At 36.3% G+C, this 25,383-nt stretch overlaps 1 protein-coding gene across 6 annotated transcripts in view; it reads right to left on the bottom strand.

The window, feature by feature from the left end:
* slc12a7b (solute carrier family 12 member 7b) overlaps positions 1 to 25,383 on the bottom strand; it is a 153,316-nt gene that overhangs the window by 103,502 nt on the left and 24,431 nt on the right. Inside the window, exon 1 of one of the 6 annotated variants that reach the window (XM_088643358.1) lies at positions 13,124 to 13,357. The exons of 4 other annotated variants lie outside the window; for them this stretch is intronic. In XM_088643358.1, coding sequence (XP_088499484.1) covers positions 13,124 to 13,226 — 103 coding nt within the window. In that variant the 5' untranslated portion in view covers positions 13,227 to 13,357. Of the gene's footprint in view, positions 1 to 13,123; positions 13,358 to 25,383 lie in introns of those variants that run through there. One more of the 6 variants, XM_088643361.1, reaches the window with a different exon arrangement.

Raw genomic sequence — 25,383 nt, 5'->3', positions numbered from 1 at the left:
TCCTCAGGACAAAAAAATATCTGTCCTATATTAGTGATGCATTATTAGAATGGGGAAATTCACTTGTGGACATCAGTGTTTTGGAGAGAGAGATTAAGTCCTGGGTATGATCTGTATTTGTTAGGACACAAGTCTAAAATACATAGGACTCTAAAACCCAATGGCTGTACTTACAGTATCTATTTAGTAGTAGAATTTACTTTTTGTTGATATTGGTTTTGTCTACGTTTGTGTTTTATTATCTATTATCAGACTTTGACAGAGAATTAAATAGCACACGTGCCTCATAAAGTTCTGTAATCCTTGAATTTATGTAATGAAATGACTCATTTTAAGAACAGTAACCTGATGTCAGGATCTGATTTTCACATTGATTCAATATGATTTATTTTACACATTTATAATTTATTACACCACCAATTTGTAAAAATACATACATAGAGATTAAGTGCACTGCATTTGCGTCCCAGAACTTTGAAAAGCAAGCATGTCAATTCTACAGAAGTGCCCCAAATGTAGCACTGAATGAACAAAACACATCTCCAGACTGCAGGAGATAATACTGAAATTTGAGCATCAAATGTCACTTTAAAGGTTCTGTCTGCCTCAGCACAATTCAAGAGACAGTGATTCAGAACAGCATTTCTTCCTAACCGACATCCTTTTGCTTAACTGTTTCTTTAAAAAAGATGTCAGTTACTTGCCACCACCCTGCTTGTGTCCTCTAAAAAGAATTCACCATGGACTGCACAGAATAGCATATAGGGATAATCGTGATACTGCCCACTGTGTGTAAAAGTGTACTAAAGTCTACCCTTCCAAAAGCTTGCTACGGTAAACCTATGCTAAAAATGTGCATTTACTATAGAGCTGCTTTGTTTTGCCACAGTTGCCCACATTCTGTATAAAACTGGGCCTGCACAGAATTACACCCAAATTAGGTAGGATGACATTTTCAGAGAAAAAAATTGAGGGCTTATCATTTAGTCCACATTATAGCTGTGCAGCTGAAGAGCTGGAGAGGTGAAAGGGTTAGGAAGCAGGCTGTGTTACACACAGATATCTCAGGAATGCAGATCAACCTTAAAAATTAAGTGAGAAAATAGCATACAGTAGGTTGGGATAACACTGTCCTTTGTTCCTTAAGTCAGGATCGATTAACTCACTGGCTATGTACAGATCCAGCCATTCAGAATACATGCCAGATAACACAGTACAGTACACAGTACATTTTGTCCCGCGCTACGAGACACTGCAGGTTTTTAAAAATATTCAGTTGTCGGACTGCACTTTTTGTAAAACTGCCAGGTGGAGCAGTGAAAGCTTAACGTGGCATGGGGAAGGATTTGGGCTGACGTCAGAAAACGCCTGGTTTCAAATCTTGGTCAATGCCAAGGGACGATCTTTTTCCAATGATAGATTTAAGTTTTATACTGTTTAGACTTTTATTAATTTTAAACTGTATGTTACAGTATTTTCAATATTAAATTAATTTAAAAAGAGAGTAGCTATTTTACAAAAACATTACTCAGTTTGATATATGAAAAATAATTTATTATTCTACTATGGCTTGTTGTGGATCAACGTGCTTCTTTCAGGCTTACATCTGCATTGAGATAATCTATATCTGTGCCTTAATGCAAATTTCAGCAATGAGTAATCAGGATAAGTTTAAATTTTGAAAAATATATTTCACACATACTGTACTGTAGTGGTTTTAAAGCTACTGTTCGGTATATCTCTGGATCTGACTTCAAGGGATTCTTGTGTGTGGAATGCTGGGAGAAAAGACCCAAAGAGGGTTTTGTTTTGATTACACTATAAATCACTATGAATCAGTCCCTGAGGCATATCGTCCAAATTTCAAAATTAGAAGAAAATTAAACCTTTCTTGAGTCTGAACAAGAGAAAAGGGTACCTTTGAGAAGTCATGTACTGTTTGCAAAGTAGTTGATTTTGATAAAGAGCTACTTTTGCTTGAAGAATGTAAAATCTGTCTGTACTGTAGCTTTCATTTAATTAATTATTTAATTGCTCTTACAAGCAGTTCTGTTTGATAGTTTGGGAAAGGTGAGGAATATATTCATAACAAGAATACTTCCTAAGAGGGTTAGGCATGCTTTTGACAAATGGACACAAGATGTAGACTACAGAGGAAGATGATGAAGTCAACAGACTCACTAAATATACACTGTTGAATGTTGACATAGATACTGAAATGGCATTAAACATATTTTAATCATATTTTAATTGAAACATATTAAACATAAATGTATTGTTACGCTTGCGGCCGACAGGTACTGTGTAAGAGCCGGCTTACCAGAGCAGGTGACGTCACCGCCCTTCCCTGTGATAGCAGGACTACAGCTACTGGGCTGTGGAGAGATCTCTCTTTAGCTCACCGGGCTGGGTCCCTGTTGAGTGACGCGGGAGTCCCGGGTTCGAGCCCCCGACGGTGGGGGGCCAACCTAATGCAGCAAGGGCGCCAGCCTGAACCCCCGTTGCGTTACATTGGTGTCAGAGTGGGATGGGATAGCCCTTCGCCGGGGACGGCGATTTAAGCGGGGGAGAGTGTAACGCTTATGGCCGACAGGTACTGTGTAAGAGCCGGCTTACCAGAGCAGGTGACGTCACCGCCCTTCCCTGTGATAGCAGGACTACAGCTACTGGGCTGTGGAGAGATCTCTCTTTAGCTCACTGGGCTGGGTCCCTGTTGAGTGACGCGGGAGTCCCGGGTTCGAGCCCCCGACGGTGGGGTGCCAACCTAATGCGGCAAGGGCGCCCGCCTGAATCCCCGTTGCGTTACAGTATGTTAGATTTTGTATAGTGTTGGATGCACATAAGCATAAGGAATAAGCAGACATACAGTAGCTGATGGTGATCCACAGATCCACAGCATCTTAAAATTTTTCTAAAGATGTAGCCATTCAGAATGCACGGTAAAACCCCGTAATGCGGGTATGGGGCTGCAGGCTAGCGCGGCACGTGATGTACTGTCCAAAGATGATCAACAGGTTGAACTTGTGGTGTATTAGACGTTAGTGAAACGATTTCCTCATTGAATCTCTCTACTGTACACATTTAATAGGAATATTAATATTGAATTGTACAACAAAACAATGTTTACATAGCTACTGAAATTAGATTAAAGATATTTTAATTGCATTTTAATAAAACTGTATTAAACGTAAATGTATTTTAGATTTTGTGTAGTTGCTAGCATTGAACATTGAACTGTGTTGGATGCATATAAATAGAAGGAATAGGCAAATATAGAGTAGCTGAGGCTGATCCAGGAAGCCAGCATCTTAAGATGTTTATATTTAGAGGCAATTTGTTTAAATAACAAACTAGCTATATATACAGATGTGCCAGAGAGGTGGAAAGGCTGTTTCCTTAAGGCAGCACTTTACAATTAATCTTCAGTGAGTAACTGCTGACATCTCATAGTGGGTTTTTATCACTGTCTATAGTTACTTGGTATCTTTAGTTCCATCCATTTTCTGATCTCTATCTAGTACAGGGGAGCTTGAACCTATCCCAGCAAGCAACAGGCACAAGGCAGGATACTCCCTTGAAGTAACACCAGTCAATCACAGGGCACAGCAATGCTAACCTCTGTGTAGTTCAAAGATTTACATGCATAATTTTGAAAGCCACTGAGACATCTGGTGCTAGTGTTGTATTTCTGAAAAACGATACGAAAAGCATGCTAACCACTGTGTAACTCTATTCTTTAGGTAATACATTTAATTTATATAAAGAGATACAATCGAGAATAGTTTGTGGCGTTTGTATAGATGGAACGGATCTAAAAAACTTTAAATGATTAAAATGTATAATCTTTCCAGCTGTAATGTCATTAGGAAGTACAGATGCAGCCATTCAAAATCCACGGTACAACCCTGTACCGCACGCAATTACCCAAAGGTCACTGCGTTGTACCGTGATACATGATTGGCTGGCCAAAATGACCAACAGGGGCACTCGTGGTGCATTGGTTGTTAGTGAAAAAATTTAATAATTTGTAAAGAGTTAAGAGTAAAGAGTAAACGAGGTCTGCATCTGTATCTGTGTGATGTTTTCATGAGCAAGGATTTCTTCACAGAATTCTTTAAACTAAACAAAGGAGGGAAGAAGGGTTATTTCAACAATTGCCAGTAATCGGAAAACAGCTTATCAGTATGTCGCATGTGTAGAAACAGTTTGTTATTATAGCTTGTTGCGAATGCAATGTGCCTCTTTCACAGGTTTACAGCCGCATTACAGACATCTATATTTTGTACAAATTTCAGCACCAAGTAATTTAACTTTTTATATTTGGATTAAGAAAAATATTACACAAATACTCTATATATTCAGATATAAATATTATTTATACAGTATACATCACACCGCCGTTCATTGCTGTATGCGCTACTGTTTCAGTATACAGTATGTGTATCTGACTTCCTGTGATTGGCGTGTGTGGAACAGTGGGAGGAGAGACCTGGCAGGGGCGGGGTAGAGTCGCTGAGACATACCATCCAAGTTTCAGACTTATAAAAAACTAACCTTTGATGAGTTTCCTGGAGAGAAAGGTACTTTTTCAAAAGTCTGAAAAGTAGGTGAATTTCACAAACAGCTAATTTAAAATGTATCTGATGGTACTTTAGATAATAATAATAATAATAATAATAATAATAATAATAATAATAATAATAATAACTGATTCCACTTATATAGCGCTTTTCTGGACACTCCATGTAAAGCGCTTTACAGGTAATGGGGACTCCCCCCTTCTTCTAAAATTGGAACGTTTTTACAAGTGTAAATTCACCAGTCTATCTATTTTATAACTGCCTTATCCAGGACAGAAAGCAATCTCACCAACAATATTTAGTTCATTTTTTTTTACGATTTTGACAGAATTTAGAATGCTTCGACTGATGCTTAAAAATGTAAGATAATGAGTACTGGGGTGAAAGAGCTATTGAGCACAGAACATCTTTCTGCCTGTGGAAAGATAAGCATACGTAGTTTATTCTTATCTGTGTGAAAACAGGAAACACAGAGGGAGATTCATAAATTATAGAGAGGTCTGGAACCCCCTGTCTCAAAAATAGGTGTTTAATAAATTGAAGGTTGTGAAAACAGACACATCACTCTGAACAAAATACTATTTAAAATTTGAAATTATTAGTTGTTATTAATAAATAATTTAACTTTGAATATGTTGTGATATTAAGAAATACCAAACAATTCAATATAGTGTCCATAATATTTACTATTTTAAAGGCAGACATGTTCAGTGCCATAAGCAGTATTGCTGAGGTCCACAGCTCCTCTCAGAGACGCCTCTTCTCTGATGGAGCTCAGTGGGTGGTGTGCTGCTTCACACCACTGTAGGAAATGCGTGTTATGTTTACAAAATTAAAGTGTTTAAAATGTTTTAAAAAACTTACAGCTTACACAGAGATCCTAAGCTAATCATGAGGAAGAAAAATCACCTGTTTTTTGTGCATAAAATAGTTTTTAACTATCTACACCCTTTTTTAATGGATTTTAAAATCATGCAATGTCTATTTTAGACACGTTATTGTTGCCTATTTTTTTTTTTATTAAAAGAATCAGTTGTCCATCGTACCATCCAATATTATGTTACATTTTTGTGTTTTTGAAAGACTTCAGAATGCTTCAATTGATCCATAAAAACGTAGCATTATCCGTTCTCCCGTTATGAAGTCGCTTACACTTGGGATCTGCTTTATTCAAACTAAGGTTTCTAAAAATGTAATACCAGGTACTAGATATTGTTTAAATAAAAGCTGTGAAAAATTTCACAAATCGCAGTCTTTAAAATGCCTATGGTTTAAAGGCTCTGTGTCATTTTTCACAAAGTTACTGACATCTTAAAAATCGTGTCTAATAAATAGGCATTTTAATAAGTGAAGGTTGTGAAAACTGGAGAAAACAAATGACTCTGAAAAAGATACAAGAAGTTTGAAAATATTATTATTAAATTAATGATCAGACACATTATTATAGTTTCAGTGGTATTTTTAATACCGCTTTGTTATTCTCGATTCTAAATATAATATATAATATATTTCATTTTAAGGCCTGTTGTAAAGGCTTGTGTTAAATTACCCCACTGAATTAAGTGTTTTGAATTGAATTGAATTAAACCGGTTGAAGTGGTTTTTACTCCCACTGATTGACAGTATTCAGGTTTGCTCATTCAAGTTATTTCATTATTAATATCACTTAACATTGATTATGTTATAATATTTAAGAAAACAAATTAATATAGTGTACATAATATTCACTATTTTATTTTTTTTTAAGTCTTTGTTTGTTAGAAGAAAAACTTCTGCCTCTCAAAAACAGACCTGAAACTAAAAGCTTAAAAACGTTTTGAAAGTAATTATGCGGGAATGAGTCAAATTAAAAATAAAAACACGTTACAAAAAAAGTGGACTACTGTAATAATACCAGCTATATATTTTTTTTTAAATCTTTAAATTACCCATTACATTACCCATTTTGAATGGCTGCATCTATAGTTTATTCTTATCTGAGTAAAGACAGAAAATACAGAAAGAGTTTCTCAAATTAAAGAGAGGTTGAACCCAATAAGTCTGTGTTATTCTGCTTTATATGGTCTGGTGTTTCGCACACATACTGTACAGTAGCTTTTGAATGGTGTTTAAATAAAAGCTGTGAAAATCTTCACAAATCACAATATATAAGATGCCTATGGTTTAAATGCTCTATGTTATTTGTTCGCAAAGTTATTGACACCTAAAGCATTGTGTCTCATAAATAGGCATTTTAATAAGAAAGTGAAGGTTATGAAAACTGGATAAAACAAATGACCCTGAACGAAATACAAGAAGTTTGATATGATTATTATTACAAAATTAATATTGTTAATAATGATCAGATACTTTATTATTGTTCAGTTTAAGTGGTCTTTTTAATACCACTTTGTTATTCTCGGTTATAATATATACAATTTCATTTTTAGGCTTGTTGTAAAGGCTTGTTTTAAATTGCCACACTGGGAAGAATAAAGTATTTTGAATTTAGTTAAACCGGTTGAACTGGTTTTTACTCCCACTGTTGACAGGAATCATGTTTTTATTAATATCATTCAACATTGAACATGTTGTGAAACAAAAATAATAAAAAGTCAATATAGTACACATAATATTTACTATTTTATTTTTTAAAAAGGAGTCTTTCTTTGTTAAAAGGACAACTTGTGCCCTGAGTGGAAAATGAAGACCTTCTCAGTGAGAGGCATGCACTAAACACACTGTATCAGCACGCTGCTCAGAAATATAGCTGAAACGGACAAATTCAAATGTTTCAAAAGTAATCACGAGTGAATGAGTCAAAGACATTAATGCAGATGTTTACAAAGAAAGTGGAATATGGTAATACTACCAGCTATATAAATATATCATATTGAGATCCTTAAATCAAGATCATTATTAATTTATTTAGTTACGCGATTCCATATTATATTCCCTATTAAGCGAATTCTAAAAAGTACACTTTTTTTTAACTGAAATAACAACAGCAAGTATTCATGGAAAAGGTTAAAACATAATATCTTTTTATAAAGTATATAAACTTAATACAGTCAGAATGGTTTTGAGTTTAAGGAAACATGGATCAGCATCAGCTATGTTTAAGTTCCTTAGGCTACAACGATTATGCAGCGACGACATCGACTTCGAGAACCAAGCCCTCGAAATGTACTCCTTTTTCATCAACAGAGGATACCCCAGCAGTGTGATTGACAGGGCCCTTGCCCGAGCCAAAAACACCCCCCAGACCATCAACCCGATCAGGAACTCTCGCCGTAACAACCGCATTCCTTTGGTGCTTCCTTACCACCCTAACACACTTCCTATCCCCAGGACCATTAACCACAACAACATCATACAGGATGATCCCTCCATTGGGGCCCTCTTTTCTGATTGCCCTATCATCTCATATCGCCGACCACCTAATCTGCGCAACCTCCTTGTTCAGAGCTCCCTTGACCGCCCTCAACAACTTTCTGTCCCGTGGTCCCGCCTCTCACTCCTCCTCCCTCCCAACCTTTGTTCTCCCACTACTTTACCTTTGCCTACTGCCCTGTCTCTCTCACATCTGAAGAAGGCCCCACAGCCGAAACGTTGTGTTCTCTTTCTTCTTTTTTTCAGCATGGAATAAACCTATTACTTGTTCCTTTGCAGCCTACGCATGCTGACGCAGCTACCCACCTGATCAGCTATGTTTGCCTATTCCTTCAATTTATGTGTATCCAACACAAAGTTTAACGCTAACAAAATCCAAAATCCAATCCTCATTTCAGTATCAATGCAAACATTCAACAGTAGATATTAAGTGAGTCTGTTTACTTCATCATCTTCCTCTGTAGTCTACATCTCCTGTCCATTTGTCAAAAGCATGCCTAAACCTCTTAGAAGGTGTCCTTGTTATCAGTGTATTCCTCTCCTTTTCCCAAATTATTTTTCCTACCTACTGCTCTAGTCTTAACATGCTCCATAAGACTTTACTTTTAACCTGTGTCTTTTCTTCTGCTACATGTTCCAGTGGTGCCAATCTTATAGTACCTGCCATTACTTGTGGACTGCAGATAACACTTTTTAAGTCAGTCAGTTATTCTAGATTAAAACTTTTCCCCTACTTTGAATAGCTGAAAACCCCCTTGTAATTTTCATCCCTATCCAAATCCGCTTCATTCTTTATTTCTACTATACAGTTACAACAGGACGTTTCATTTCTTAACTCTATCACTAATAGATCTTTTGTCCATACATCCTGTCTTGCTTCTTTTTCAACCTTTCTAGCCTTCTCTTTCAGTGTCTGCAACCTGGCATCTCTTATTCTAACCATCCTCTAACAAAGCTTTCTGATCTTTAACAGATACTGTACTTTACCACAGCTAAAAAAAAACATCAAGAATGTACTTCTATGTCAGCAAACAGCCATATCTCACTGATATCTGTAGGCCATTGCTTTAGCTTACATACAAGATTACATACAAGATCTCTATACTGTACATTGCATTCATTTCTAATAGATGCTGTTTTTTTACAAGACCTCTTCAGATATGCTGTTACTAGCCTGCAAATAACTCCTAATGCTTTGTATCCTGCAATAACTCAACCTGCAATTGAATCTTCAAAAATTGCTTAAATCGTTAAAATCAAAAGCACATATGACATTAAATCGTTTAATTAATTTAATATCATATGTGAGTACCAGCCATGTAGCATTAAAAAAAGCTGCACTGTGGAACATCACACTGATTTGGTTTCTTTTAAAGGGAGCTATAGAAACCAGAAAGGCTTTTTTTTCTAGAATTAATGACTGCACATCCTGTTAACTGGGGTGATTAAATCTACACTGAGCAATCTCCAGTATGTTCAGAACTTGGCACCCTGACCGGGTCACAAGCAAGCAATCATATTACACCTTCGAGTTCTTGCACTGCCTTCCAATTAGGTTTTGAAAACTTCAAAATCCTCATCCTCATTCAGTACTTATCTGGCTTATTATCTACTTTCCACCTTGCAACCTTTGTTCGTCTGACTCTGTTCTTCTAGATTTCCTCAAGATGTACTCAACAGGTGACTGTTCCTTCTCCTGCTGCACCCCAGAGCTCTGGATTTGTAACCCCAGTGATATCAGAGCCACCTACCGAGTGCATTTAAATTTAAACTCAAAACCTTTCTTTTTTAGAAAGGTTGTTATTTAGTGTCTGTATCTGCTTCATTTTCTAATTTCTGCAGCACTTCTAACTGCTTGTCTTATATGTATTTACTTCTGTAATTTGTGGTCCTTAAAACAGTTTTTTACACCTACTGTATTACTTTGAGATGCTACTTTTAAAGGTGATATACAAAATAAATAAAGTTCAGTATTACTGTTATAGACAAAAATAATCAGATCTTACCTTGTTCAGAAATAAAGATCTAAACTACACTGCTTTGTCATTCTTCTCACACCCTCTTTGCAAAATGGCTTTGCATACTGCCCTATCTTGTTAGTTTTATAATTATTCTGAAAATCTCCTTCTTGAAATGAGTCATTTCTAAATACCTGTTTTCACTGTTAACATCTTGCAGAAACTCTGCAACAAAATATACACTGACCTCAGCCTGACAGCTGCTGAGTCCTAAGTTCATCTTGCTACCAACATCGAATAAAAAAACTTTCTTCGAAAATTGTCTTTTATGTGTTGCAAAAAACTGACTTGCTTTAACAAAATATATTTATAAATCCTTTCCCTTGGTAACCTACCTGAATGCCCAACTATTTGAGAAGCCTTCTATTGCTATTAAATTCCTATAAGGCTCTCTGACAGAATTGCTCTGTTTTTCTGTGTTCATTTTCTGACTCTCTATCTCATCAAACCTTCATACTCTACCTGCCAGAAATGTACCTGTTTATTCAAGACCCTCACTCTCTTCCAAATTTGCTTCAGGTTCACATGTTCTTTTCTTACACACAGCTTTCTTTGATTTTTTTTTTGTATATCTAGGTGTTTGCAAGTGTTCCTTATGAGGTGACGTTTAGGCCATTATTCAAACTTTACCTCTCATTCACACAAAATGCTCTCACATTCAGTAGTTTTACCATTCACATACACACTAAACACTCTCACATTCACTAGATTTACCTCACATATACACATGAAACACTCCTTCACAATGTGAACATGAGAGACAAAACTAGTGACTGTGAGTGCAATTTATGTGTATGTAAGAGGTAAAAATAATAAATATGAGAGAATTTTGTGTGTGTATGTGAGAGGTAAAATGGAAAATGTGAAAGCATTTTACGTGTGAGAGGTGAATTATGGCCCAATGTAGGCGGTCCATCTAAATGGCACAATTTGGTTTGGCTGAGAAAATTTATCAACAAGCTTTCTCATTTTCTGGTGCGCTACAAGATGGAGGAAAGAAATCAACCTCAACCGCAAGAAGCACTAAGCCAAGCTGTAGCTTTAATTAATAAAATGTTAGTCAAACCAAAATCAATAGCTTCATTGTCATTGGCTACAACGCCCGTGATGAGTGTTCTTCCGTCAAAGCAGCATACAACTACCGAGGCAGAAATAAGTACTTTATTTCAACTTAATGGTGGTGGTGCCAAAGCTGGGACAGAAATGTTAGCACCAGTATCAGCTTAAAAAGATATTATATGGAATTAGATTTAGAATGGTCATTGCTCCAACCTGACATCCCATCTTTGAATTGACTGCAACAACACAAGCCGACACATTACTCAATAGGAACAAGTAATAGGTTTATTCCATGCTGAAAAGAAAAAAAGAAAACAGAACGTTTCAGCCATGAAGTCTTATTCAGGTGTGAGCCTCACACCCAAAGAAGGCTCCACGGCCGAAACATTGTGTTTTCTTTCTTCTTTTTTTCAGCATGGAATAAATCTATTACTTGTTCCATTGCAGCCTACGCATGCTGACGCAGCTACCCACCTGAACTATTGTTTGTTAATAATGATTTGACAGTTATACCACTTCTCTGTAGACACTGAGTTCCTTTTTGATGAATAAGTGAGCTCACTAGAACTTCCTGTCTAGCGCATACGTGTATTAATGACTGCTGAATAGGATCAGAGTTCAATGAGATTAATTGCTTTAAATACCAATAGTTTTGCCTGCAGTAAAAGAGTGTATATGTCACTTATTGTTTTTTCCACACTCATTTTGTCCTGCAGACCTATATTGTTCCCAGTGCTGCTGTATTCAAAGCAGAGGAAACACACACGAAGAGAAAGAGGCCTCTAAAACAATAATTAAGTGCTCAACAGATCTATACCACTTACAATTTCTATTAAAAACATGCTGAAAAGAGAAGAAAGGAAACAACGTTTCGGCTGTGGAGCCTTCTTCGGGTGTAAGCCTTCTTCAGGTTCCTCACACCCAAAGAAGGCTCCACAACCGAAACGTTGCGTTTCCTTTCTTCTCTTTTCAGCATGGAATAAATCTAATACTTGTTTCTTTGCAGACTATGCATGCTGATGCAGCTACCTACTTGAACTATTAAAAAACTTTTTTGTCACCTGTGCCTTTTGAAAGCAGGCCCATATCTCAAGGCTGGAAAGTTTTGTTACAGTGAGACACCTGAGTTGTTTTGAGTGTAACAGGTTTTACCTGTGTAACCTCTACATAGTCTACTGAAATGCACGATACATCTTTCATAATGTATACCTGCCTTGTGCATGAACAAGTTCTACCAGAGAATATCTTAAAACAGATGTCACTGCTTTCTTCTCCTGTGTTAAACAGTTTGATAGCAAGTAAACAGCTTGAATAAAACAGCTCTGAGAATGCTAGACAGTGAGCAAATATAGTCTTCTGTTAAACCAGCAAGCAGACAGCAATAATCAGGGCAATCAATACAATTAAGTCTGACTTCAATTTAAAAAAAACAGTACACTGTTGGTGATCTTATGTAACTGAATATGGGTAAATGTTACTCTTCACTGAATCATTAAAATGCAGCCTGTACTGAGAGATCAGCTCTAATTACTATGTACATACTATGGCAAAATATGATTAAACAGAATGGATTCATTCATCATAAACTGCTGAAAAATTAAAATAAATGTTAAAAGGTGAGGTGTGATTTATGTAGGCTGTCCTAAAAAAATATTTTCCTTTTTACAGCAGTGCCTTCAAAAGAATAATTGATCATCTGTAAATTATACTTTTTATTATCATAAAAACAGCATTTGTGAACATTTAATAGAGGCTTCCTATACAAAAAGCATCACAAAATATACTGTATTTTATAAAAATACTTCATAGTACTTAGAAAATAGAATGATCCTAAAGACAAAAACAAATCTTATTTACACACTTGAATTGCCTGGTGTAAGGACAGTAAAAATTACCAGCATTATTTCATGTCTCAGACAAAGTGTTCTCCAAATCACACAACTTAATAAAACAATAATAAATCTCCTCATGATTTGTTAAAAGAGAAAAAAAGTTACATTTTCTTTTCTGTCAAAGTCAGGAGGATCACTATCATACTACACACTAGCTTCTCCACTTGACAGCCTAACAGAGTGCTTTTTCAACATGCCTCACCTGAGAAAATTCTGGAAGAAGGGTCCAGCCCAAACTCATTCTCCTCCCTGACAATGTTCTCGTCTTGGCCTTCAACAGGGACTACTGTAAAGTTGGTAGGCATTTTCACACCATGCGCTTTCTATATCTCTTTTCTTGTGCTTCCTATCTCCCTCTTTCCCTCTAACTGCTTCCAACAGTTCGAAGGTCTAAGTTTCACCTCTATTGCTTAGATACTGGCCCCATGTGATCACTTTTCCAAATAAGGAGAGTTGCACAACTCCTCCCTCCAGGCTAGAAGTTCACCACACTACAACATCACGTCATCAAACTCCCCCAGAATCAAAGACAGCACTGTTTTTACTAGAACTTTTTCCTTAAAGTGTTTCCAATAACTGATTCTAAATAGAGACTGCTAAAGGCAAACAGAAGCCTTTTCTGTACTGACTAGAAAAATAATTATACTAGGCTTGTTTAAACAGGTAGGGATATGCAACACTTCTTGAGTTTTGTTTACACCCGTTTACTTGCACTGTGTTAAGGTACTGTGGTTTTGAGTCTCTTCAGAAGTTAGCTGTCGCCTAGCAAGAGCTCTGAAATTGTCTACAACCACTCCCAGAGACTGTTAAAGTCTCTAAAGCACTAATATTATTCAATACAATACGGCCAATAAAGTGATCTTATCTTATCATAAATTTGTAGGACAGAATTAATGCTCGATATTTATGCAGACTCTTATGTGCAAACAAAAGTAAATGGGGTCCAACGTAAGCACTGACGTGAAAAAGTACAGGTCATAACAGGGCTTATTTAATGTGTGATGTTGAACTGGTTATAAATAGCAATAAATATATTAGTTAAAAAAATCTTTGAAATATTTTGGTTTAGGTGGAAATGAGTCACAGGCTCATGCAAGGATTCTATTTTTGGTGTTTCAGCATTTTTGTGTTTGCAATTTTATTTTTCCTTTATAAGAAAACCGACAACAGGGTGCCTCCTAAAATTCAATTTCCTGCCCCGCCCTGCTCAACCAAACGTCTTCTTTTCCATTGTTTACTCAGTTTGTTTTTATGGTAATCATAGTTAACAGCTGGTGAGAAGAATGAGGATGAGGTCAAGAAAAAAAAACATGGGGAAGACTGTGAAGCAATCTGCACCACAATCAGAATATGGTCACGTCTTGCCTGACATAATTTCAGCCCACTGAGCTCATAAAACTACTGAAAGTAACAAAGCACATGACCTTAGAGGATACAACTGCAAGCCTACAATGTTTGGAGAAGAGGGACTTTTTCCTATATCCCCAAATTCTTAAATTTCCTGCTGTTAGTCAGTTTGACTTTGGGAGGGGGAAACACTTTTATTTCCAAAACAAATGCTTGTCAAATATTTGTCAGACGCATTTTTATTTTTTAATGCTCCCAGTCTGATAGTACTTACAGGATAGTTATTGACTGCAGAGATTCAATTGATAATAATGCAAGCAGAGATGGGAGAAATGGCCATTGGAAATACAATTCCTATAGAAAGTTTTTTAAAGTTACATTTACACTTATAGCCTTATAGCCTGACATCAAGACAAACTAAATGATAATTTAATTTACCTTTATTTACACATTTTAATACACAACCCCCTAATGAAATGCTTGTACACTCTGAAAAATAATTGCAAGCAAAAATCTAGAAAAATGGGCTGGATAAGGGTGCACACCCTATAGTAACAGTAATTATAAATTATCTTTGGTGTAACTCTGTGAGGATGAGCATGTTTGTCCTTGTATCTGTGATATAAGGTCTATCCCTGAGATGGACTGGCGTCCTATCCGCAGTGTACCGTGCTTTGTGCGTGTTGCAAGCCTGGACAGGTTAGATGAAGCAATCAGAAAATGGATGGATGTATTTATCAAACAAGCCTTAACAACAGTAAGCAGTCATATCACCCTGCAACTCACAACTGACAACCCACTGAAACTCAGCAGGTGTGAGCCTGGTCAGTACCTAGATGGGAGACTTCCTGGGAAAAACTAAGGCTGCTGCTGGAAGAGGTAATAGTGGGGCCAGTTGGGGGATACTAACCCTGCGGTCTGTGTGGGTCCTAATGCCCCAGTAGGGTGATGGGAGCACTATACTGTAGTATAGTAGTATCTGTAGTATCATCCTTCGGATGAGACGTAAAACAAAGGTCCTGTCTCTCTGTGGTCATTAAAAATCACAAGGTGTTTTTCTAAAAGAGTAGGGGTGTTTCCCCAGCATCCTGGCTTAATTTCCCTTTGGCCTTTACCAACCACAGCCTCCTAATAATCGCCATTTTTTAAATGGCTTCATCCCTCCCTTCTCCTCTCTACTGTTAGCTGATGTGTGGTGAGCGTTCTGGCGCACTATGGCTGCCGTTGCATCATCAAGGTGGATGCTGCACATTGGTGGTGGTGGAGGGGAGTCTCCATCACCTGTAAAGAGCTTTGAGTGGAGTGTTCAGAAAAGCGTTACAGAAGTGTAAGCAATTATTATTAATCAACAGTGAATAAATGCAAAACCAAAGAAAGCAATAATTATTTACTCAAGTTGAAGCACTTTTTCCAGTTATACAAACAAGACAACATTACTATTTTAATTAAAAATCTGTTTTCCATTTGCTCAGGACACACAAGTATTTGATATTGTAATCACACGTTCTATTTTACTATGTGAATTAACTTTCTAAGTAGTGAGTCATTAAACTGAGATAATGTCTTGGCAGGCATTTTAAAATCCCATTATTTAATTTCATTCAAATAAATGTAACCTAATTTCCACAAAACAAAATCAATGAGTAAGAACTGAGTTATTAATGTGGTAAGCCTAATGATTAGCTGCAGGTTTAGGATTTGTACTGTGCCACAGAACTTTCTACATGGGTGAATCCATCAAAACATTTTCAGGCTCTCTAAGCACACTTTCACATGTTACAGGGTAAGTAGTAAACACACTACTACTATTACTTTACTGTAGCTCTTATCCAGTCGAAAAACTATTTTTTATAACAATTCAAAACAGTGATAAAAAAAACAGAAAAAGGATAAAAAGAAATGATTTATTATGTACAATTTACTAGTTTGTTCTTCTATTCTTCAGGTGATCATCACCTGTAGCTGAACTCACAGAGAAACAAAACCCTGGCCACCCCTAAAGAGCTCTTAACTTCAGAGAATGAGAAGCTTTGTCTGATGTTTGAATTCTAAAGATTTATCATATTTTATGGAATTTATACTTAAAAGCCAGTCGAGTTGCATTGTGTCACAATGGTTTACACTGTTGCCTCACATCACTGGGGCCCTGAGTTTCCTCTTGGGTTTGCTCTGCTTTCCTCCTTCTGAGGGGCTTCTGAGAATTTTAATTCTGGTTTGAGTCTGTGCAACCTACAATGGTGCATCCCATCCAGGGAGTATCCTGCCTTGTAACCATTTCTTGCTGGGATAGGCCCCAGCAAAACCACAACCCTGTATTGAACAGTTAGAAAATGAACGGATGGTGGCTTCTGGTAATGCTATGTTAATCCCAACAATCTCGCCAAATTTTAAGTAATTTAAAACAAACACTAAGTGTTGGGTGACAATGTAAAAATGAGGAAGAGGATGTAAGAACACTCAAAACTACCCGACAAAGGATTTTGAAGAGGAACAGGGAGACCGAAATAGTCCTCCCCCTGCTCAGCGGGAGTAAGGAGCCAGTCCAAAGGATCTGGAGACCGCGAATCCCGCGTGAGCCTCAAAAAAATCTTGAAACGAACTGAAGGATTTCAGAAGGGATATTAACAAAAAATTAATGTACTTTACGGAAGAAGTAAACAGAACGAATAAGAGGGTAAACGAAATGGAAGAACAATTGAGCACACCAAGGCGTGGGGTGAAAAAACAGGCGTACTTTTAGACCTGCTGCGGAAACAGAAGCAGTGAGAGGCCAAAATAGGAGATTTGGAGGGCAGGTCGAGGAGACAGAACCTCAGGATCCATGGAATACTGAAAGAGGGTCAATAACCAAGTTCATTGAAACATTTATTAGAAGACAACTTGAATTCCCCCCTGAGATCGATGTAGAGATTGAAAGACCTCACAGAGCTCTGGCCCCCAAACTAGTGAACCCCCAGTCCAGATGAAAATCTACTGTCATCAGGTTTCTTAGATTTAGAACCAAGGAAGAGGAAAGAACATACATTTTAAAACACCTTTTCCAGCCAAACTAGGTTTTTTTTGACTAGGGTGTCCAAACGTATAACTGTTATTAGTTATTAAGGACACTAAGGTCTGATTGCGGGTGCAACCAGAGTGGTGACTGCAGCGAGGTCCACATAGGAGCGGATTACACAGGGCTCCTGGCAGGGGGTGCACAGCTGCAGGGGGAGGCACAAGGAGGAGACACTGACAGAGGAGCAGTACAAGGCAAACCAGGCTTTCTGCTGCTGAACTTCACCAGATGACTGAGACTGTACTTCTTGCCTCAGGACTAAAGTATCTGTTTATCTATTGGATTAATGTCATAATTTACCGTAGGGTTTCACTCCCTTTATTCCCTTCTAAAAGTACTAGTTTCAATTTAGTTGTGTAGTAAAATTAAGAAACTTATGGAACTATTCATGTTTTGTAATGTAAGTTTGGTTGATGTGGATAAATTACTTGATTTTGCAAATTAACATTTAATATAATTTCAGTTTTTTATTATACAAAAAAGGCCTCGTTATATAGGCTAGAATAGGTTAGAGACCGAGACTAGCTATTAGAAACTATAGTACTGTATTAATTTAGGGCCCTCTTTGAAAAGAAGAGGATTAATTTTTTTCTGGTTCCCTAATTCCCCGAGATTTTTATCGGGGTGCAAAGGGTGGGGTTATATTCTGGACCCCCCACGTGAAGCCTTGAAGTTTAAAAAGTTTTTTTATAGTATTTTGTTTTCGTAGTATAGTTCAAAATGCCAGCATGTTTGAGAGATTGGGAGGTTTGAACACCAATAAGCAGAATTACTCGTTTAAATGATGTCTTCACCGGATATTAAAGTAATTTATTTTAATGTAAATGGTCTGCATAATCCAATTAAAAGAAGTGGAACACTAATAAAAGTTAAGCGAGATAAGGCCCAGGTAGTGTTTCTCATCTATCTGACGCAGAACATGCTAAATTGAAAAGGATGGGTTTTGATAAAGTATTCTATTCAAAACGGGACGTAAAAGGGCAGTAGCTACTGTATACTCATTCCGTCAACAGTTAACTTTGAGTGTTTGTCAGAGATGAAATACAAAGATGGTAGATTCATCCTTGTTAGAGGCGAAATAGAAGACTCTCTAATTACATTGTTTAATATCTATGCACCACCAGGAAGCGATAAGTTCTTTTTTAAAAAAGTGTTTGATTTAATAGCTGCAGAAATAGTAGGAGTGTTAATATTTGGAGGAAATTTTCATCTTTACTTAAATCCAAAGTTAGATACTTCTAAGAATTGTAAAAGGGAACTTAAAACATTAGAGAAATACGTAAATAGGTCTATAGAAGACCTAGATTTATTTGAAGTATGGAGAGATCTATATCCTACAGGATGGGGGATTATACACATTTTTCTGCACCTCACAATTCATACGGTAGAATAGATCATTTTCTTATGTACAAACTAGACAGATCAAGAAAAAAGGACTGTGAAATTGGAACCTTGGATTTATCTGACCATGCACTAGTTTATCTGACATTAGACTTAAATCTGGACAAAAGCATACTGCTTGGATGATGAACTGTAGTGTTCTGAATGATAATGATGTTAAAGAGCAAATTACACATGAGATTGAACAGTTTTTACAGAATAATGATACGGGAGAGGTTTCCGAAGCACTTAAGATGTACTTAGAGGAAAACTTATTTCCATTTGTTCATATAAAAAGAAAGTAAGACAAGCCAAATGAAGAGTGTTACAATCCAAATTAAAAACTATAGAACAAAAACATAAAAAACACCCATACAATACACAAACAACTATTGAAAGTTAGAGAAGAAATAAATAAATTTCAAATCCTAGAGGTAGAAACAAAACTAAAATTGCTAAAGCAAAGTTATTACGAATCAGGAGCCAAATCAATGAAAATATTAGCAAGAAGATTACATAAACAACAATCCAAATCTACAATTCCTAAAATATTGAATCCAGTAACCAACCAAACACATTCTAAACTAAAAGAAATACAAACAACCTTTACAGAATACTACAAAAAATGATATTCCAATTCTGAAACTCAAAATAAACAAGATATAGTTCTTTTATTAGGTGGATGCTGCACATTGGTGGTAGTGGAGGGTAGTCCCCATTACCTGTAAAGCACTATATAAGTGTAAGCAATAATAATAATAATAATAATAATAATTATTATTATTATTATTATTATTATTATTATTTATTAGAGTCACATAACCTGCCAATTTTCAGTGAGGAACAAAATAACATATTAACTACAGAAATAAATGAGGTGGAAATTAATCATATTATTTTAGATCTTAAATATAATAAACCACCAGGGACAGATGGCTTTCCAAGTGAATTTTATAAGACATTCAAAGAACAGTTGGCTCCCCTGCTCCTGTCCACTTGCAACTGGATAAGAGTTGCTGGAATGAAGCTGTCATTCTGTTATCCCAAAAGAAGGAAAAGATCAAACTAGGTGCGAGTCGTTTCGCCCAATCTCTGCACTTAATGTAGATTACAATATTTATGCTTCAGTAATGGCCAAAAGATTAGACAAAATATTACCTCAGATAATAAATTTAGATCAAACCAGTTTTAATCAGAACAGACAAACACAAGACAATATTAGAAGCACCCTTCATATTATGAAGCATATTAATGATCAAAGGAAGGAGGCTGTTCTAGTCAGTCTAGATGCAGAAAAAGCCTTTGACCGGGTCATTTGGGACTTTTTATATCGGACATTAGAGATTTGGATTTGCTGATGAATCTATCAATATAATAAAAACAATTTAATAAACCCTACAGCACAAATTAAGATCAATGGACATCTTTCTAAGATATTTTGTTTGAAAAGAGGTACAAGACAGGGGTGTGTCCTGTCACCTTTTCTGTTTTCTCTGTATATAGAGCCTTTAGCAAAATGGGTTAGACAAGACTCAAAAAGTAAAGAGATAGAAATTAAAGGACAAGAACATAAGATCGCATTATATGCAGACAGTGTCCTGCTATATTTGGATGACCCTAATGAATATCAGAGTCATGGATCTTTTGAAAGATTTGGTCAGGTATCAGGGTACAAATTAAATATAGAAAAAAATGATGTTTTATGTTTAAATTATAATCCCACAGATCAAGTAAAAGAAAAATTTAAATTAAATTGGCTATCACCATCTATTACATATTTGGGAGTATGCTTACCAAAACATTTCAGCCCTTTAATACGTAAAATAAAAGATGACCTGGCTGGCTGGAGTTTACTGCCACTTTCACTGGGATCTAGAGTGGAAGTTATTAAATGGAATATTCTACCCCGATTACTATATCTTTTTCAGTCTCTTCCAGTGGAAATCTCATCAGAACAATTTAATGAATGGGATAAAATGATTTCAAGATTCATTTGGAACGGAAAGAAGCCAAGAATTGAATTAAAAACACTTCAACTGACCAAGGAGAAAGGTGGTTTAGCCCTGCCTTGCCTAGTCATATTACCAAGCAACTCAGCTTAGAACACTAATCTGCTGTTGTGATAGATATTATACTGCAAAATGGAAGGAGATGGGAGTCTTTGATTATGGGTGAATTTCCAATACAGATGGTCCTGGGAGATATATCATTGGCAGAAACTATATGTAAAACAGCTATACCCTGAATAACATACCAATTAAAATTTGGATTAAGATAATAAAAGCCTATGACTTAGAGAGAGAGGTTAAAATATTAAAAATATCAAGGTGGATAGTTCCCAGAAGGGAAATCTGACACACGATTTAGGATTTGGGCAATGAAAGGGATTAAAGCAATATGTACTATGATGAAACAGGATTATTTGAAAAACTTTGAAGATCTATCACAACGATAAAATCTGGAAAAAAATATTTGTACAGATATCTTCAAATCAGACATTATATAATAATAATAATAATAATAAACTTTATTTTATATATATAGCCTTTAAGGGTGGCTTCTCAAAGCGCTACAGAGCCTTGTAGGTGAGCTTCAACAGGAAGCCAGTGCAAGGATTCCATGATAGGAGTAATGTGATCACTTGCACTAGACCTGGTCAGGATTCTGGCTGCTGAATCGGACATACTGCAGTTTGTTCAAAGTAGATTTAGATACCCCAGCAAATACAGCATTACAGTAGTCAATTCGAGAGAACACAAATGTATTGATCAGCTTTTCAGCCAAAGTTAGTGATAGCATAGGGCATATTCTAGCGATATTTCTGAGGTGAAAAAATATGTTTTGACAGTATGCTGCACATGTGGGTCGAATGTTAATCCAGAATCGAATATCACTCCAAGGTTTTTCAATTTAGACTAAAGCTCAAGTACAGAACCATCCACAGATAGGGTTACAGGATTGGCTTTACAAAGTTGATGGGGGTGCCAATAAGCATGACTTCAGTCTTGTCACAGTTAAGATGAAGGAAATTTTGAGTCATCCGCGTTTTCATGTCAGAGATGCAATCAGATAGAATTGCAGATGGTCGTTGTACCAGGGTGCAGGGCGAGAGAAGAAAATGGTTCAAGTTTTTAAAGGAGTAAAGGTGTCAAGGGTAGATAAAAGAGCACTGTCCAGTAACTGTATTTTGTCCTCTAGAGGGTCAGAGGAAGAGAAACAAGATAAGGAGGACAGAACAGAATTTGCAAACCTTGGATAATCAATTGATCGCCAGTTGCGAAAATTTACAGATTGTGGGGGGGAAGTGTTAGAAACAGATAATTCCAGATTGAAGAGAATAGCTAAGTGGTCAGAGAGGCCTAGATCAAGGGTAGAGCAGTGGGAGACAAAATAATAATTTGCAATAATTAAATCTAGGGTGTGTCCTTTATTATGTGTAGGGGTACAAACAAAGTAAGATCAAAACATCTCAATAGAGAAAGGAAGTCTTTAGCCAGACTGGAAGACCCTGAGTCAATGTGTATATTGAAGTCCCCTAGAATAAGGATCCTTTAAAACTTAAGGCATAAAAAGTTTATACCTTATGTTTATTATATAAACAGCTGGAGAAAACAACTCCATATAAAGGAAGGCAATAAACTGCTTGATAATTTTATAGCTGCTTATCAGCAGGGTAACGTGAGAAAAATAATATCAAAGATGTACATATGTAGATTTCAACAAGGCTCTACAAGTTCACGGACTTGGAGAAAATTCTGTTGGAAGAATCTGACCCATTTTTTACTAGCCCTAAAATTCAAGTCAAACAAAAAGGCAGCAGTTCACAGTGTAGGAGGTTATGTGGAGAGCAAGTTGGGACTCACTCACGCATATTCTGGTCATGCCCAACAATACAACAGTACTGGAAATCTATACATACAACCCTTAACAATATAGTAAATGTGAATATACCATTTGAATTTTCAGTTATGTATTTGGGCAATTTGGACTTTGACCATATTGAAGTAAAGGATAGATAATAAATCACAGGAAAATGGCTTATAAAAGAATCTCCCACACGTGAACAACGGGTTAATGTTGTGAACGAAAATAGTTTATTTTATAAGTATGTATGAACATATTGCAACAAAAATGAAATATGAAGGCAGATGTTTATTTTGCTGTTTGTAAATCTTTTCATTGCTAAATAAAACATTTAAAAAAAAGAAAATGAATGGATGGATAAAAAGTAAGGCTGCTTACTTAGTGTCAAATTTACAAGGCATACAAAAAATCAATAACATCTGAACATGCCATATCCATGTTACTTTTTTGTTACAGGTGTACAGTCAGAATTCAAAACATTAAATTTAGGCAGACTTGAGATACACTGTACTGACTGAATAGGGATCATGTGACACAAAGATGCTGTAGAGTGAAGGTGTTCAAGTAGGGGCCTGCATCGGCTGCATTCCATGCTGAAAGAAAATGAAAAAGGCTGTGGAGCCTTCTTCTGGTGTGAGGGAGAGAGAGCCTTATTTATTATTTGCTACTTTCATTCTCTCCATCATAGAGAGAAGAAGGCTCCACAGCCAAAACGTTGTGTTTCTTTTCTTTGTACCTTTACCTATTCCTTTGTATCTTACACATGCTAAAACAGCCCCCTGTTCAAATGTCTAATTTCTACAGTGACCCACTAGGCCTTCCACTAAAACGTTCTCTAGATCTTTTCATCATTTGTTCTCCTTTCTCCTATGCCTTACAGTATTTATTTGCTACTTTCCCTCTCTCCCTCACACCTGAAGAAAATGTTGTGTTTCTTTTCTTTACAGACTGAATCATAATAGGGTTTTAAAACTAGGGCCACAACTTCAACCCTAAACATATATGACTGCCTGTTTAGCTGTGCTCTTGAGTGAGTTTTTTAGCTTAGATATATACAACTCACAATAAAACAGCTCTGTGAAATTTCACCTGTCACTATTATTTACTCTACTGTGTTCTCTATATTATCAGAAATAATCTTAGTCAAGTCTGCACTCTCAGCTGCTCATGTGCATTAGTACACAGCAAGACAAAAAAATTAAAAAAAGGTTGCAGGGGGAAAATATTGAAAGGGATAATATTCTATGCAGATGAAGAGGAGGTTCTACCTGGGAAAAAATACAAAAAGCTGGATTTATCAAATGAGTTTCTGTTTTATACTACTGCAATTATACAACTATAGCACATTTCAAGACCATGCGAGTTCAGATTAACTTGCAGCTGATGACTCTTCACCTTCAGTCCTGTACATATTTCACATATTTCAAACCTAAAATGTTATAAGATCTTAATGTAAGCCCTAATAATAGATAAGTTAACAAATGAGACAGAACAATGCTATATCACGACTGGGCTGGCAATGGCTTTCCCCAGGAGACTTTGAGATCCCCATGAGTGACCACAGTGTTCTTATGGGTCTAAGGACTTGATCGGGCTGCCTTTAAATTAGACCCACCTCTTACCAATAAAGCACCTAATCTGCAGATGCAGCCATTCAAAATGCATGGAGTACACTGCATTAAAATGCAGTAGGTGTGGTGCATCACAACACGTCATACCGTGTCACGCGCAGTTATAATAGTAGTATCTGGAATCAACTTGTAAAACCGCTAGGTGGAGCTAACCACCAAAGCTTTTTAAGCTAAAAAGCTTAACCTCTCATGTACAGCATTTGAGCTGGCACCAGAAAATGCCCGGTTTCAAATTCCGGTCACTGCTGGAGGACAAAGTTTTTCCAATTAAGAATTAAACATTAAAAAGTCGATATATTTTATAAAAGCCAGATTGCTGAGGTGGACAAAAGTATACAATCTTCCACCTTCATCATAAATATTTTAATTATGCAGAAATATTTTATGCATCAAAGTCTTTACGGAAGATATTACTAATAGTATTAATAATGAATGACCTTGGACAGACTGTAAGCTCAAAGCATTACCACTTTCTTTGTAACCATCTGCATCAGCTTAACTGTTGCGACACGACAATACTTTATTTTTTCATTGACAAAAAGTAACACCACAGCATTTTGTTGATCCAATCACACAGTTGTTTCCAATCATACAAAGTAAGTTTTGAGAATCTCTGATTCACAATGTCTTTCACATGTTCATAACCGATATTAATTTAGGAAAATAAACATATCATGTAAACTGTATATGGCTGGTATTGGTAGTTTAAAGAATAAATACACACCAGTATTCCACTTTCTTCCTTGACATTTTAAGCATCAAAGTCTTTCATTTGGTTACATACTGTGGTCATTTTGGAAAAGTTTTTACGTGCTCCTTCTGACTATATTAAGTTTATATACTTTGTAAAAAGTTACACTGTTTTGACCTTTTCTGCAAATATTTACGCTCGTTATCACAGTAAAAAAGTGTACTTTTTAGAATGTGATTAATAGGGAATATAATATGGAATTGCGTAACTAAAGAAATTAATAACCATATAATTATATTCATGTACTGTAGCTCAAATCCTGCTAAACTAAAAATTAGACACAAGAAGAGTATTATTGGACAATGTTGTGAGGCTCTGGTGGAATTTCTCTGTAAACTGAAGAGTTATAGAGGAGACACGTTGTGTATTGCCTCTTTTTACACTTGTAAAAAAGAACATTTCAATGTTAATGTGACATGGAAGATATTAATAAT

This window comes from Lepisosteus platostomus, chromosome 8 (genome assembly GCF_059453375.1).
Source record: "Lepisosteus platostomus isolate fLepPlt1 chromosome 8, fLepPlt1.hap1, whole genome shotgun sequence".
NCBI classification, from domain to species: Eukaryota; Metazoa; Chordata; class Actinopteri; order Semionotiformes; family Lepisosteidae; genus Lepisosteus; species Lepisosteus platostomus.
The sequence above is the reverse complement of the archived record's forward strand: the minus strand, read 5'-3'. Positions and strand labels throughout refer to the sequence as shown.